This window comes from Aplidium turbinatum, chromosome 8, assembly GCF_918807975.1.
Source record: "Aplidium turbinatum chromosome 8, kaAplTurb1.1, whole genome shotgun sequence".
NCBI lineage: Eukaryota > Metazoa > Chordata > Ascidiacea > Aplousobranchia > Polyclinidae > Aplidium > Aplidium turbinatum.
This window is the reverse complement of record NC_137479.1, coordinates 25069161-25086394: the sequence shown is the minus strand read 5'-3', so window position 1 is coordinate 25086394 and position 17234 is coordinate 25069161. Positions and strand designations below refer to the sequence as shown.

At 36.8% G+C, this 17234-nt stretch overlaps 2 protein-coding genes across 2 annotated transcripts; both read left to right on the top strand.

The window, feature by feature from the left end:
* Positions 1-1354: 1354 nt before the first annotated feature.
* LOC145775568 (ADP/ATP translocase 3-like) lies at positions 1355-2667 on the top strand. Its single transcript, XM_082586873.1, has one exon. The coding sequence runs from the start codon at positions 1534-1536 to the stop codon at positions 2443-2445; it is 912 nt and encodes a 303-aa protein (XP_082442999.1). The 5' UTR covers positions 1355-1533; the 3' UTR covers positions 2446-2667.
* Positions 2668-11342: 8675 nt separating this feature from the next.
* LOC145775919 (uncharacterized) lies at positions 11343-15456 on the top strand. Its single transcript, XM_082587326.1, has one exon. It carries the CDS (start codon positions 11374-11376, stop codon positions 13717-13719), a length of 2346 nt encoding a protein of 781 aa, XP_082443452.1. The 5' UTR covers positions 11343-11373; the 3' UTR covers positions 13720-15456.
* The last annotated feature ends 1778 nt before the right edge of the window (positions 15457-17234 follow it).

The window sequence follows — 17234 nt, the reverse complement described above, 5'->3', positions numbered from 1 at the left end:
GAGATTAAGTTCAAACAGCGCTGATAAATTTCTAGTTTGGCGTTTCCAGAATTCCAGATAATTGTTATCGTATTATAACGGTGGTCGGGAACCTTTTTGAGTAAGAGAGCCATTAAAGCTACATTTTTGGAAATACATTTCCGTGAGAGCCATAGGTTATACCCTACTGTAATGCTTTAACGCTTAATACAATTAAGTGGCACTGGTAAAGTTTTGAAAGTGGGAACGTGTCTTAGCAAGAGGAGAAAAACAGCGGGGGCTTGGGGGGTTTCCCCCACCAAAAAAATAAAAAAAATTGCAATTAATTTGGTGCATTCTGAGCGCATTTTCAGCTTTAAATTGTAATGAAAAGTTAAGATAAAACTTTTGCGGTTTGCACTTTAGAAGATTGTTTTTTTTTGCGAGCCAGATGCCGTCTTCAAAAGAGCCATGTGGCTCGCGAGCCATAGGTTCCCGACCCCTGCATTATAGGCTACTGTTTTTTGTTACGTAGGCTATGTTTATTACGTCACTTTTCACATTTTTGTTTTTGCCGCTATTTGAACATAGAAAAATTTTATCAGTTGCAGTAGCTAAGCTTGACGTCAGCACGCTAGGTTAAAATTGTGAAAGGTTTATGCATATTCTCTTCTGGAAAGAGAGCCATGGCTGCTAACTGCTATAATCCCTTTTGCGACTACATATTTATGTGAGTCAGGATTTTCATCCTTGGTAACTATCAAAACAAAGAGTCGAAACCGTTTGGATGCAAAGGGTGACATGCGTGTTTCCCTATCAAAGACGAAGCCACAATTTCATTTTCTTGTTCAAGACAAACAGCAGCATCCTTCACATTAATGAAATTAAATCGAATATATTGAAAAACAATCTGCATTCGCTAACTCTAAAATTTAATAAAACATACATTTTGCTACCTCAAATCAAATAGCCTATGGTTAGCCTACCATACTTTCTAAACCGTTGACAGCCTGTTTCATCCTAAAAAGAGGATCATCAAAAGGTACTTATTCAAATAGATATAAATTTTGTTACCAATTCATTTTAATTTTATTGCGTTATGTCCAATTCATGCTGATCAAAAAAGTTTGTCGGACTAACTAGGCCATAAAGGGGGTCCACGCAAACCAAAAATTGTTTTAAGGGGTCCACGTTAAAAAATTTTTAAGAATTCCTGTTTTCGAGACTGATACCTACAGTAGGCCTATATTTGATGTACAGTAAGTTTCTGACTTAATTCCTTTGTGTTTAATGACGCAGTTTTAACATAAACCAATTTTGAAATATGACGCAACAATGCGTACTGTTGCATCAAAGTTAATGTTTTAAACAGTCTTCTGTTTTTCGTACAGTTTCCAAATGCAGAACAATGTAAACTAAACTGTAGCAGATATTTGCGTTAAAACCCCAGAAAAAAATATGAGCTTAGACTTTGTGACAGTGGTAGTTAATTTGTAAGTAATTTGACAAGAAAAAGCTTTAGTTAGCCAAGCAAGATAGTTTTTCAACCATCTATGAAATACGTAGTCAAACAAGATGCCTTTCAGCTTTAAAAACTTTGCTCAAGATCTCGCCGTCGGCGGCACAGCTGCAGCGATTTCCAAGACTTTGGTTGCTCCAATAGAAAGAGTTAAACTTCTTTTGCAAGTTCAAGCGGCTTCAAAGCAAATTGCTGTGGAAGATCAGTACAAAGGAATTGTAGATTGTTTTATTCGAATTCCAAAAGAGCAAGGCTTAATGTCATTTTGGCGTGGTAATCTTGCAAACGTCATCAGATATTTTCCGACACAAGCATTGAATTTTGCTTTCAAAGATACCTACAAAAAGATTTTTCTTTCTGGTATAGATAAGAAAACACAGTTTGGTCGTTATTTTATAGGAAACCTGGCGTCTGGAGGTGCTGCTGGTGCAACTGGTTTGTGTTTTGTTTACCCCCTTGATTTTGCAAGAACCCGTTTAGCAGCAGACGTCGGCAAAGGCACATCAAGAGAATTTACTGGATTGGGAGACTGCATCACAACAATTGCAAAGCGAGATGGCGTTAGAGGTCTCTACCAAGGCTTTGGAGTTTCCATACAAGGTATCATTGTATACCGTGCAGCGTACTTTGGAACTTATGATACAGTAAAGGGAATGTTACCAGACCCAAAAAACACTCCAATTGTAGTAAGCTGGATGATTGCTCAAGTTGTTACAACGGGAGCTGGCATCCTGTCTTATCCGTTTGACACTGTGCGAAGGCGAATGATGATGCAGTCTGGGCGTGGAATAGAAGATCGTATGTACACTGGTACCATTGACTGTTGGAGAAAAATTCGAGAACAAGAAGGTGGCAAAGCTTTCTTCAAAGGTGCTTTCTCTAACGTTCTCAGAGGCACTGGCGGCGCTTTGGTGCTTGTTTTATATGATGAATTGAAAAGTTTGTTTTTTGGAACCTCTGTGCACTAATTTTGGAAAAAATTGATTATGTTTGTAATACTAATTGATCGTTTTTATATACATTTCATAAGTGCTTGATAGATTGATTTAAACTAATGTAGCCTAACCAACCTATATCAGTCAAATTTTCCGTGTTTTTATAATATACTGATACGCATGTTGAAGATTGTATTTTTCTGTTAGTTTATTTTACTGTTAGACCTAAAATATATTTTACGCAAAGTTGCACTGCTTAATTTGTGATAAGCAGAGTAGATCATTTTATGCAATAAATTTTTATTTGAAATTATCTAGCCTATGTAAAAAAGTTAAGTTGGCATACAACGCAGGCTGCAAATACATGGAAGGGCTGCACCTACAAGCCAATTTTAAATAAATCTTACATATTTTTTTAATTGGTGTACCGGTATCAGATTCGTTTCAGTCTACGTATATTCGCCTATCTGCAGTTTCTATACCTAACCGGACTTTTAGCATGTTGCGGCGGAAGCGGAAGTCCCGAGTGCGAAAAATGCAGTGTCCGCCAAAGTGGTTCATACTCATACGGCCCGCCCGCAAGTGAAGGTCATACACCCACTTGTGGAGGGTTCTGTAAGCCGCTTGAAAAAATCATATCGGTAAAATTTTCAATTTCTTCAACCGTTTGATGTTGAGCTGTTGTCATGCTATGAGTTTTTATGGTAAAAGAAATATCAAATGGAAACATTGAATGTGTAGCCTACGCTTATAGGAAAATCTCTCTTGTTAAGAACACAAAAGCATCAATGATAATTTTATTTTCAGCACAAATGAACAAGAAAATAATCCATGCACAAGTTTGATTCATAATCAGAAAATTTGAGAAACATGACTAAGTTTTTGATTGGTTGGTTGTTTTTTGAACCTTTATCCTCGGACTGACAAAGCCTTGATAGGTTATATCCGGGTAGATTTGCACACTTGAAAATTTTGCGTGAATTGAACTTGGAGACCTGTTTCATCGTTATAACTTAGCCTTGTGATCTTTTGTTTCCATGAAATTTTTAACATTTACCTTTACATTTACCTGTATGTCCAGAGCTCGAAGACATCGATCCGTTTCTCCATTTTTTGTGACACTGTCCAAGTTTCAGAATTGTATAAAAGGGTTGACCAGATAGGCTATAGCATTTTAATATCCTTTGATGAATTGATAAATTTAAACTTTGATTGATTAAAATATTTTTCATTTTTCCTAATGCAGTTCTTGCAGTTTCTCTCCGTCTTAGAATTTCATGGTCACACCTCCCATCTTCAGTTATTAAATGTCCAAGACAGGAAAAACATTTTACATTTTGTATATTTTCGTTGTCAATTATAATTTGGAGTACTGGAGTGTCTGGTGATTTTAAGATTATCATTGATTTGGTCTTTTTAGCGTTAATTTTCATATTAAATTTTTACCAATTGAGTTAGGCTAACATTGACCAATATTTCTTGAAGATCTTCTTGTGAATACAAATATTATTTTATAAAAAATAAATAATAGCCTACATAGGCCTAGGCCTACTATTAATACTACAAAAAGCGCTCAACGCCAAGCAAAAAAGCCAAGCAGAGCAAAATTAAATCAAATAGGCTATAATACCGTACTTTCTAAAACCTCTACACTACGGCTTGTTTCACCCTAGGCCTAAAAGGAGGATCATCAGAAGGTCCTTATTCAAATAGAACCTTGTCACCCAGTTTTGCTTTAGAGTTGCCAGATCCTTTTTACACTTTGTAGCCAAAAATCCAGGCTAGAGGAGTTGAGCCGGAGTTTTCCCGATTTTTTAGAAAATAGAGTAGTTTCGAAGTTAAAGTTTTGAAGTGGAGTAAATTCGAAGTTTAGTTCAGCAAAAAATATGTCACGCCTTAATCAAACTCAATCTAAACTAAAATGCAGCTAACTTACTACTGCTTCAAGCCACCTCTTTAAAAGTATTTCAAAGCAAACCGTTTTTTTTGCAAAAGCAACTTTGGCAAACAAGCTTTACTTTGATTTTAAAAATACATCCAAATTCCCACAAGACATACCTTTGAAGTTGTAGCCTACTGAAGCGTTGAAATTCCTATTGTCGTCTCAACGGCCATTTAATTTATTTCTTTTTTCCACTAATTCTGCATTGGTAAAAAAAGCCTCCACGTTTGCGTTGTGAGGCCCAAATAAGCAAATTAAGTTTGTATTAAATAATCAGTAACGCAATCATGCGTGACATTGCACTCAGTTCAGTTACAGAATAAAATAAAAATAGGAGGTAGGAATCGAACCAAAGCAATCGAAATGATTATATCTCCTAAAATAATAAGAATGATGGTGTTGCAAGCACAGTAGTGCTTTTTCACCTTCATGATGACTATTGACTAACGTAGCAAAAATAGTAAAAAAGAAAACGAAATAGAACACTAATAAGGAAGTCTTAAACAAGAGAAAAAACACCAAGAAATACGAGTCAATGCTACCAAAACCATACATATCATATAAAGGCACAGCATAACACCAGAAAAATAAAACGAAAAATACCTGGGGCTGGAGACACCTTATAAGATAGAATATAACCGTCAATAGAGATAGGTAATTACTAATTTTCATTAGGATTTTCATTCTGAAAAACCTCGCTCAAAGATCAATCCAAATGCAAAAAGACCTGTAGGCCTACTTGTGCTTCATCGACTATAAAAAAGCTTTTGATAGAGTTCAACACAATGAAATGTTATGCATGCTCGACAGAATTGGAATAGACGACAAAGATCTAAGAATCATTCAAAATTTATATTACGAACAATCAGCTGCTATCAGGAGAAATGATGACTGCAGTGACTACACGCCCATTCAGAAGGAGTAAGACAAGGTTGTGTGCTATCACCTGACCTTTTTTCATTATACAGCGAAATAATTTTAAGACATATTGAAGATGAAAGAGGTATTAGTATTGAAGGAAACAACATTAACCACATACGATATGCTGACGACACCGTTTTGATAGCCGACTCGGACGTAAAACTGCAGAACATATTAGATATTGTGTGTACGAAAAGCAAGATATTTGGCATATGGAATTAAATAAAAAGAAAACAGAAACAATGGTCATAGCAAAGAAAAAAGCAACCGAAACTCCTATTTGTAATTTATCAGTTAATGGAACAATTCTTAAACAGGTCCAAAAATTCAAATACCTCGGTACTATGGTGAATTGGGATGCAAGAGACGAAACAGAGCTCAACATAAGAACAGCCCAAGCAAAAGCAAGCTTCCAACAAATGAAACCAATTCTTTGCAATAAAAATATCTCTTTCAAAACAAGATCTAGAGTTGTAAAATGCTATATTTATCCTGTTTTTCATTACAACTCTGAAACCTGGAATATTTGAACAAAAATGGCAGAAAAGATTAATGCTTTTGAAATGTGGTGCTTCTGTAGAATGCAACGCATTTCATGGCTGGCAAAGAAAACAAATAAAGAAATTCTACACCAAGTGAACCAAACCAGAACTCTGTTAAAAAGTATGAAAACCAGATAATATAAATTTCTCGGCCATGTAATAAGAAAGCAAAAACTGGAGCATCTCTCTTTAACTGGTAAAATTTTTGGAAAGCGGGCACCTTGCAGACAAAGACAAACACATCTGGGACAATTTTTAACGACAAAACAGAAGCAATCATCCATGCAACATATAATAGAAACAGTTGGTTGAATTATTCATCTGAGGCCGTCGATGCCTGGTTCAGGCAAGGCAATTGAAGAAGAAGAAGAATTACTAATTAGATATAGCCTACATGATACATCATACATAGTGGGCTACATAGGCCTACGCCCTACGGTAGGCTACAAGTTACAAGATGTAGTGAATATCAACTTTAGTGGAGGCGGCCAGTACTTACAAATGTCCATCCAAGTGGGTCAAATTTAACTTCTTTGTTTTTCCAGTAGTGATCCAGTCTTGCTTTGAAACTGTACAAACTAGGTGCTGTGAAAATTTTCTCGGGTAACTTATTCCATTCATTAACGATCCGATTTAGAAAAAAAAAATTCGCTTTGTTGTTTTGAAGGTACTGATTTTTAATTTAAACTTGTGACCTCGAGTTTTTTCCCAAACTCTTATCCACTAGGTTACGGTATCAGCCCACAATAAACCAATTAAAAACACAAAAATCCATGTAGTGTTATACATTTTAAAGTTTGTGTATTTTTTACTGTGTTAGGTTGTTTTTTGGTTGAAGTTTGGCAACAAAATTATTTAGATCTGGCAACCTTAAGAGAATGGTGAAACTGCAGTTTTGGCTTTGCTTTCCAATCCATCCTGTGTTCGTGAATCGTGTTGCCTTGGTTAACTTTTGTCTTAACTTAAAAGCAATATTTGAAATTTAGTTTATCTCACAAGTAGGCTTGTATTTGTTTTTCCTCTTCATTGGCAGGTCTAGGTCTGATCATATTTGAAATATAGATTGTTTTTTGTGTCAAACTAGGCCTAGTGTAGTCACTGTTAGGGGTGGGCAAAATAGAATAATTACGTAGGTAGCTATTCTAGAATACTGAAACCGAATATAGAATACAGATATTTATTTTAGAATAATTGACCGTTTATACTATCGACACATTTTAATAATTTGAGTTTACAAAGACAATGAACATCACAAAAATTGCTTATTGCAGTGTAACAAATTTAGGCTTTCTAAATTTTCACCAGTCAAACCGGATCTCAACTTGGTGGCAGGTAAACCTGCACTTGAAAAACATCTCTCTTAAGAAGCAGATGTGGCAGGTACACAAAAATATTTTAAAACTGGGATATATAAACAAGAAGTTTGGTTTTCATTTGCTTTCCACCAAACAACAAGGGTGTTTTCAAAAGACGTAGTGGATGCTTTCAACAACGTGAGATAGGTAGCTATTTCTGAAGGTGGGAAAGCCAAATTTGCTGATTCATTTTCACTACTGCATGTAGCATCTTCCATTGGCGTCGACTTTTATTTTTGCACGGGGTGGCGGATAGCACAATATGACAACCTAAAAACTTTCAAACTGCATGTTTTTATTTGATTTTTACTAAGCATGTTTCATAGATGCAATTGTCTTTTCACACCTGATTTGTAGCTCGATAATTTACAAAGCAACTTTAAAACAAAGCACTGGAGGTATGATGTGAATTTTATTGTTAAAGTGCCTCTGACAGGAAAATAAATTTGCTAAATTTACCTAAGATACCAAAAAGATGACACTAACAAACTTTTCTGACCAGCAAATCGTAAAAAATATCAACAGGCTACTAAGTTACACGCTTGCAAACTTTCGTTGACATCGGCGAATCTGGCACTCATTCAATTGCGAAAATGAAGACGGCAACACCGCTGTGACGTCACAGTAAGCGGGAAGGATACATTCTTTCTCTGTGATGACTTGGTAAAGTATGGTACGGCTACTGCAAAACGTGAATGTGTGGGGCTCTGTTGATCTAAAGCATGCGCAAATTAAGAATTACCGAAATGAAAAAGTGAACTTATTATTACTATCAGGTTTCGATCAAATAGGTTGAGTTTACTTTTATCAAACAGCATCTCAATTCAATTGAAATTGCAGTTTCATAGGGCTACAATTTTCATACTTTTTTATTTGTCCTAATCTGGCTATAGCCAATTGCAGTGTAACAACAGTATTTCACAAACAGCACCTTTGATTTATGGTTGAGGCAATGCCTACAAATTGCTGTTTATGTGACATTGTCAGTGACAAAGACCGTGTGCTTTCTTTTCCCACTTTCCCACAAAACAAGGTACTGAGAAGAAAATGATCAAAGTTTTCTTCAAGTGTTCGAAAGTGGGATGGGCCGTACAAAACTAGTCGTATATGTTCACTTCACTGAAGATGATTTTGTTAATACCACTAAAGTAAAAATGCCTACAGGCATGTGTTGGAGTGTATACTACAAGGTGATGCTCTCGGAAGCAACAATCGTATTGTAATGCCGTCATGCATTGTTTGGCGAATCCGAAACAATTTTCCAGATCCAGATGGCCGTTACACAGGATTTCACTGGCCAACTGAAGGCACATTATGAGAGAGAGAGAGAGAACTTTTATTTATTTTTGAATAGTGATGATGAATTAAATATGAATGATGATTCGTACGATTTCTTCATTTTTCACTTAAAGTATATTTTAGGTTTTGTAGGAACGCATCCAGTACAGTTTTATTAAACTGCAAAAAACAATAAATCTTCGAAAAAAGCAACCGCTTGTACCAACTCCGACCAAACTGTGATCCAGCAATTACATCTAGGAAGCGTTTGTTTCATCCGTTGCTAACGACGTCCACTTAGGATGACGTAATACCACCAAAGTCGTCCCAGAGCAGTGAAATATGGAGTTTCGCCTGTGGTGGCGCTGCGGAGCAATCGTTTGATTAAATTACGCCCTAACCAGTCGAGCTACGAGGTTAAGATTAAAAAGTTTGCTAAGTGTAATTCTGCGCTAGGAAATGCTTTAAAAAGTTACTATACTTGGATCCCACCTGTCAGGGGCACTTTAAGTTGTTGCTCTGACACTTAACATTTGGCAAAAGTATTTTTGCGAACAGCAGCTCTGTCAATCCAACTGTTAATCAACTGGTCAAGTTGTAACCGTAAAGCTTCAGCTTGATAAACATTTAAAGCTAGGACGTGGTTCAATTGCTGTAGCGTCATGGTAGATCGCAAGTAGTTTTTTATGCGCCTGAGTGCACTAAACGATCGCTCCGCCTCGCAGATGGTGGAAGGCAACGATAAGTATATTTTCATAATGCAGACCACGTTGGGAAGCATTAATGAAATGGTTTCACTGCTTGCAAATAGATCAAGCAGATCATAAGATCGTAGCTTGTGACAAAAACAATCATTTTCTTCGCAATACTGCATTGGTTCATCTCTTGCTTTACGCTGACTTGAAGCAAAAACCAATGATCAAAAAAAGATTTAAACGTCCTTTCATTATTTGCAGTAAGTAATGTAACCTAAACGGGGTGGCTGCCACCCCGCCACAGCAGTTACGAGTGGCGTGGCCACCCCGTAAGTCGGCGCCAGTGGCATCTTCAATCCCACAGCTCAACAATTCGTCCATGTCACTGTACTGGCATAGTAAAAGCTAAGACAAAGCCAACTAACCGTACGTACTTCCAAAAGACTGTGACGACTGCAAAGCGCTTGACAAGAAAGATCTGTTTAATGCAAACAACAAAACTTGTGCGTTTTTCTTACACCGGATTGCACCAAATCAATAAACAATTCTACTTCCGCTGTAGCGAATTCGTTGTGACCAGACGGAATGGTACGAAGTCGATCTTTAAAGCGATTTCAATTATCCGATTTCATGTGCATTTTGAAACCGGTTAGGCTTCACAACTGGTTATTCTATATTCGGTATTCTATTTTGCCCATCCCTAGTTACTGTATGGTTCAGTTTATTGTTTTGCTGGCGATAAACAAACAAAAAGTACATACAAATAGCAGTGGGCTATACTGGGGTGATTTTTCAAAAACTACAGAACTAGAGTTTAAAAGGTGCCTATGGGCATACCTCATCATCAGTCGTTATCTCCGCCTGCGGCAGATTGCGCATCAACATGGCTTGTTTCATGTGGTTTCACCTAGGAATGTTTAAAAAAAAATTTTTGATTTTGTGCAAATTCCGATGGAGCCCGGACTTTATGTGAAAAATACAAGATGGTCGCCATACAGATTGACTAGTCTACAATAAATTTGCTTCCAGTCAAGCTTTTGGGCTGGTTTTGGTGTCAAAAGAAGCAAAAAGTTAAGCCTATTTGTTTTAAAGAGCAATAAACACTTAGTGTGTATGGGAACTACAAAACAAGGTAAAAAAAGGGGCTTTTGAAGCTTTTTTCAGCTTGCTTTCTGTCAAATTTTTTACATTTTACTTCATTTCAGATCGGTTCTGCCAGATGTTAGAAAAACGAGAGCTGAGACTAAAGTCATACCTTTGAGTAGGCAAGTCAATTGTTTGCCTGTTTTTTTTTTTTTGCTAAGACTTTTTGGTCATTTGTCTGAAATGACTTGAAAAAATTCGGTCATGGCGTTCTAGCATCAGCCAGTCAAAAGTTATATAGCAATTGTAAAAAAAGTGTCCGCATGCTGGTGAACCCACTGTGTAGCACTTTTTCAGCAGAGAAAAATCTCTCTACCGCAGCGCTGGAAGGAATGGGGATGTTGTATTTAATAATGAGACATTATAAATCGGTACGGTACTAGGAAAGCTCAAGGACTTGTTTTTGACTGAAATAAAAAGATCTCCACAATTGACTTTCTGTATTGACGTTTCATGAGATGGTATCAACACATGAAAAAATTCATCTTCAGAGTTGTGATTGATATTGGTGTCACTCTTGTTGGTGTAAACATGGCTTGATGTTTCCCGCAATATACTAGTCGAATGATTTTTGCTTTGATTTTTTACGGGTTGGTTCCATAAAAAATCTCCAAAATTATATAAGTTATTTTTTTCACTTTAAATTGGAAAGCAGTGAGAGTGCGATTAAAAGATGTGTAGCGCCTCTCCGCTACATTAAAACAAAAAGTAGTGCCGCTATTGCAGTCGTTTCTCCATCAAAATGTAGCAGTGCAACCGCTAACAAAAAAGTAGTGGTACTGCAAAAGGGGTGCTTGCTATCTCTTAAGCAAGACTGATGTGTGTCATCTTAAGCAAAACTGATGCTGTAGGGTTGATGTTTTGTTGAAAGACACGATTCTATCTCCAAACAACCAAAATTGATACTTTGCTTCCCCCAAAAAACTAACAGCCATATGTCACTAGCTTATAGTATATAAAAATGGTGAAAGTTTTAATGCTAAGCCTGTGTTTTATTTATTTTAGACAATTATTATCAAACTGTTGTTGTGTTATCAAACTGTTAACAGGAAGTTGTACTGCATTATATTCAACAGCTAATCACTATGTCTAACAATGAAAAGAAGGTTCAGTATAAACCAAAGACTCAGACTGCAAGACGATCAAAAACGCCAAGAAAACGACTAAGTGAAAGTGAAGGAGATGGCTTGTGTGTAGTGTGTGCGCATCCGGTAGAAATTTATGCTATTGGCCATTGCAATCACATCATATGTTTCAAGTGTTCAACCAAACTGAGACTACTTTGTGAAGAAATGTTTTGTCCAGTGTGTCGTAAAGACTTGAAAAAAGTGATATTTACTAAAACCAAAGCAACATTTGATGAACTAAACACCCTCAAACTAGTTAGAGACAGAGCATACGATGTTGGAATATTCTTTGCTGATATTGCCATCATCAAAGAATACCAAAAAATAATTGAGCATAAATGTCCGATTTGCAAAGATCGACCTCCTGACAGGACATTTGAAGGTACAAAGTTGCACCTTCGAAAAGAGCACACACTTTTTTATTGTGATATTTGTCTTGAGCACAATCGCACTTTTACAAGTGAATGTAAAGTGTATAACAGAAAAGATTTAGCAACTCATAAACGAGTTGGAGACCCCGATGATAGATCGCATCGTGGACATCCATTATGTCAGTATTGTGATGTTCGTTTTCTTGACGACGATAAGCTTTTTCATCATTTAAGAACAAGTCATTATTACTGCCATTTGTGTGACCATGGTGAGACCAATGAGTTTTATGGAACTTACCCAGATTTACGGTTTCATTATAAAGACAAGCATTTTCTCTGTGAGATTGACGGTTGCGCCAAAGAGGAGTTTACCTCTGTTTTTGCGACTGAGTTAGACTTCAAAGCTCATTGTGCTTCTACTCACAAAGAAAATAAAACCAAGATGCAGCAGAAAATGGATCGTCAAATTGATCTTGGTTTTCAATATGCCAGAAGAACTCCAGCAAGTTCAAGAGATAACAGACAACATAGTCTTGGTGAGCGCAGGCCACGATCTCAACAACCAAAACGTGATAATAATCACAATTACAGTGATGCGTTTGAAAGAGATGGAGATCTAGAAAAAGCACTTTTGTTATCAAAAGAAGAATTAAAAAAGTCCAAAGCCTCGGTGGAAGCAAATGTAGTAAAAGATCACAAACTAGATGGAGAAACTTCATTGGAAGAAGGAAGATCTGCGTTGAATCAATCAGCTGATTTTCCTAAACTTGAAGCATCTTCTGATAAACAACCACAACTTTCTGAAAAAAGCAAGAATCCACCAATTGAAAGCAAGAAAGAAATCAAATCTGAAAGTGCTGATTTATTATGGAACAAAAACGCAAGCTTGCAATCGAGTATTCAATCGGTGGAAGACTTTCCATCTTTATCGTCTAATAAAAATGTTTCGGTTGGTGTGCCAATGTGGGGTAATTCCAAGTCTGCTAAAGGAAAGAAAGCCAAACCCACTTCAGTCCCAAAGACGCCCATTTCAAACAACATGAGCAGTTCTCAGCCCAGTGCAAGCAATTTTTCTGGTAAACAAAAAGTAAAACATGTCAAAAAAAGCTACAAAAATAATGATGATGATTTTCCTAAATTAAATTCAATGAATTCAGTACTTGTTGGGCGTGGATCTGCAAAGCATGTAGAAAGTTTTGAAAGTTATTCTAGTGGTCCCTCATCCAATGTAAAGCTAATTTCTAACGAGATGTCAAAAGGAGTAGAAAGTTCTCAAACTTCATCTGGGCACATAGGATTTCCGCAAGACTATCCTTCTTTGTCATCTCTTTCAAGTGTTTCAGCCCCACCAGGATTTTCTACCAAATCTAATCAAGAGGTTTCTAAAAGTAATACTGGTTTGCGTGCATATGAATTAGGAGATTCTCAAGCTGATTTTCCCAGTCTACCACCATCTACCACCGTTAAACCTTTACGCGCGCCTCCTGGTTTTACTTCTTTATCAAACCAACCTAAGAAAGAACAAAAGCCAAAGAAGAAAAATAATGCTTTTCAACAAAATGATTCGAAAAGTATGGCTAAAAAAAATGAAAAGGTGGTTGGCTATTCAGGATATGCACAAGATGTTGAATTTGATACGTTTTCAACATGTTTACCCAATCAAAATGAGATTCAATCATGTGATTCAGCAGATAAAATAGCACCTCAAAGTGTCAATGATCACTCTTCCTCTTCAAAAAAGAAAAAGGGATTTTCCTCCAAAAATCTTAATGCAGATTTTCCAAGTCTCTCTTCTCAACCAATGCCTCAAGCCTTCCATCCACCGCATTCTAACAAGAGCAAGCCCAACGGAAAGAAAGAAAACTCTCGATCAAATACCAACACCACTAATTTAAGTTTAGCCAATGTGTTTGATAATTATCCTTCACTGTAGTGAACAGTTGAGATGTATCTTCAATGTGCATCGTTTTCTGTTTTGTTGAAAAGATGCATACCTAACCAGCCAAACAGCTCTTCTTCAGACGTTGATTCGATGTAATAGCGGACTGAGTTGTTTGCTGCGTTGATTGCAAACTTCAGTGCCCAAGCTAAATTTTAGCTCTTTTAGAAATGTAAAATATTAAATATTTCAATAAAAAATCACTTCTTTTGAGCACTGAACAATCTACCAATGTTTTTCTTTAGGCTATTGAAGAGCAAGGACTGTAAACTAGGATTGGATTGAATTAAAAATATCAGAATTTTCATTTCATTATCCTAGAATGAACAACAATATAAATATATCCATTCAAACTTAATAGAAAGTGTTTGGTTATAATATTGGGTGGTTTACCTTTCGAGATTAACAAAAAAGACGTGAATTCTTCTAGTTTGCAGCCCTGCTCAAGTGCATTGTGCCCCAACATGTTCATAGATGCTTTCGTTTTGCTTAATTGCTATTAACTTTTTTCGGTTTGTCGTTGGATTGGAGTGGTCCCTGCTTTAATGCGATTTTAAAACTTTTTTATGAGTGTTGCACAAATTTAGCACGCTAAAACGATCAGTTTTATCTGTTAATCCTTTGGCTGGGTGTGGGGCTATGAAAACTGCTGCTAAAGCTATTGGTGGTTGCATAGATGCCGAGGGGTACAACACAGGTCCTTCCATTAAAGAAAAATGATAAATGCTTGCTTAACGTACGGTAGTTAAGTAATTCAAAGTTACTTAATTAAATTATTCGTTTATGGATATACAATTTTGGCTATGCAGGTAGGATCATTTTGAAAAAAAGTCTGATGTGTGCTTGGTGGGCCTGCGAGTTGATTCTGCCATTAGTGTGGAGAAAATACAGTACCGTAAAATAGTTTTTTTTGTGGCTATGTCTCATGACATCTCGGTAGATCGCCCATTTGAGGATGTGTCATAGTACCAGATCACCTTTTCCAGTTAGTTTTTCTCACTTTTGATGTTCAAATAATACATCTCATTAAAAACATATTTGTCATTTTATTCTGAATTAACAGCGATTGTACTCCCAACTAAACCCATATCAATTCTCAACTAAAGTCTCCCGAAGTGGTAGAAAACAGTGTGTAACTGTATTTCTGTAGTACAATTTTAATTTATTCGTGATAATACTGATTCGCAAAAGAGATGTAAAAATAGGATTGTTCATCAAGCTCATGATTTTTAGCATGCTTCAAATATTATATGACGCTGTTGTCTTGCTGTTCTTCCACCTGTTTGTTTTATGATGCCAATACAATGTCTTTCGCCAACCTATGGAACGCAATACAACGATTCTGGCACTTCGCTCCCCCTATAACGTCATATTTAGGTGGCCCATTTACAAAAATTCATTTTGGAAGTTGTAATTAATTGTGAAAAACGAGGCAAGTTGTACGGTACTTAAATGTTCGATAAAAAAAGGCAACGACTTTATGTGGCCTACAAAGTTTATTTTTTAATACCGGTACGTTACTTATAACTTAATTGTTAGGTTTAATTCACTGGTTTGAGCTAAAGTAAGTAGGCAAGCACTAGATCTACATAAATAGCTATTTCATTAAGACTTCGTCATTGTCAGGCCAGTTTTCATAAATTTTTGCAGTATACAGTACAGGGTATATTTCTTGCACAGTATGTGTTAATAAATTAGCTTTAACATGGGTTGCAGTTAACGCAAATTTTATGTTGTTAGTGTGATCCTGTTGATTGAAAACTTTGATGCTAGTTGTGGTATTCAGTAAGCAAAGTTCCCTTCATTGATTCAATGCCTGCAGACACTGCAAAAAAAAACTATAGCCAATGCGTAGTTTGTTGCGCTTTGGGGTGTTCCGCCCTCGATGTTGGAGAGAATAAATTTTTAGTAAACTTTCGACATAGTGATGGTCTTAGAAAGAGCTTGTTAAACTTTTCAGTAATGCCAGTTACGTTGATCGTTGATGTAATTTGGTAAAACGTTCTTAAAAACCAAAACAATTCCTTTTTTTCTTGGCTTGTGGCGTGACCAAGTGCCCCATTTCAGATCCGCTAATATCGGCAAACATGCCTATTTGTTGAATGCCTGTTGTAATTATGGAAAGCTATGAATGTTATTGACACACATACTATCATAAAATGGCTGTCAAAATATAAGTGGACCAAAGTTACGGTACAGATGTGCGTTGCGTAGTCTACTGCTAGGTGGTGATATTGATCTATCAGCACATGCTTATCGTTTTCATTGAGTCTTTGAGTTCTAATTGATGAGTGACCGAGCCATAAAAAAACAGCCCAAATGAAGTCACTCGTCGCTGTTTCGATCACAATCATAGAACAAGTGCAACATGCGGTTATAAAGTCTTAAAATTACGTGACAGCAAAATATCTCATGAAACTTCTGTTGTGTTAGCAGTGCCGGATTAAGGGGGGGGGGGCGGACTGGGCTGAAGCCCAGGGCCCCCACTTTTGGGGGCCCCCACTTCAAAGAAAAAAATCTACTAATTTTTTAGTTGCACAACTGGAGATTACTGCTTAAATGTGTATCTCAAACAAGCAAGGGCGGCTCACCCATATGTGCTGCGGTGCTGCAGCACCCCTGCCAAACCCCAGTTATACAATTTTTCTTCGTTTTTTTTAACAAAAAAACATATTTATTTGATACTTTCATATCCGAAAATGGTACGGATTACGGGTCAAAGTTATGATAATGCTGCCAATATGAGTGGCAAGTATAACGGTCTTCAAGCTCTTCTGCGCGAGAAATGTAGTGTAGCTCATTATGTCCCTTGCACAGCACATTCACTTAATTTAATCGGTAGCCTAAATGTCCAGTAGAAACATGCCGTTCTGCCGCCGAGCTTTTTGAATTGTTGCAAAGCCTTTACTCATGGCTCGTCTCGTCTACTCATCGTTGGCAAGTCCATCTAAAATTCCTAGATGGTTTGCCTGTTTTGAAGACATTATCTGATACAAGATGGTCAGTTAGATATGAATAATGATGCAGTTCTTCTTCTATCGAGTCTTCTAAAGTTCGTTGATACACCACAGATTGACACATTCTTCCGCAACGGAGTTATACACTGACAGGTCTCACCTACTGCACCGGGTGGCAAGCCGAGGGCAAACAAGAAGGTGATCCGCTGTATAGGCGTAGCCAGGAAGGCGAAAGAGGCCATGCCCCTCCCCAAATTTTCAAAGTTTGGATTCTTAAAGTTGAGCGCTTTGTTGAAAATATAATAAAGTTTGTAGAAATTTATATCGTTTTCCAAGACATCTGGCTATTAACACCCCCAAGGACTTGTTTTAGAGTTTAGACACACAGAAAGACACCAATAAATTTTACAAATCGTAAATCGCGCAAAATTTACGCGATTTACGTTTCTTTGAACTAATTTGTGGAAGCGATTTCAGAATGGCTTACTCTGTTGGGTTTTTGTGTAGTTGTTGAGTTTTTGTGTAGCTGAGTTTTTAGTGTTCTCTAATTTT

Coding starts and splice junctions, on each gene's coding strand:
- LOC145775919 (XM_082587326.1), top strand. CDS start 11,374: ATGTCTAACAATGAAAAGAAGGTTCAGTATAAACCAAAGACTCAGACT.
- LOC145775568 (XM_082586873.1), top strand. CDS start 1,534: ATGCCTTTCAGCTTTAAAAACTTTGCTCAAGATCTCGCCGTCGGCGGC.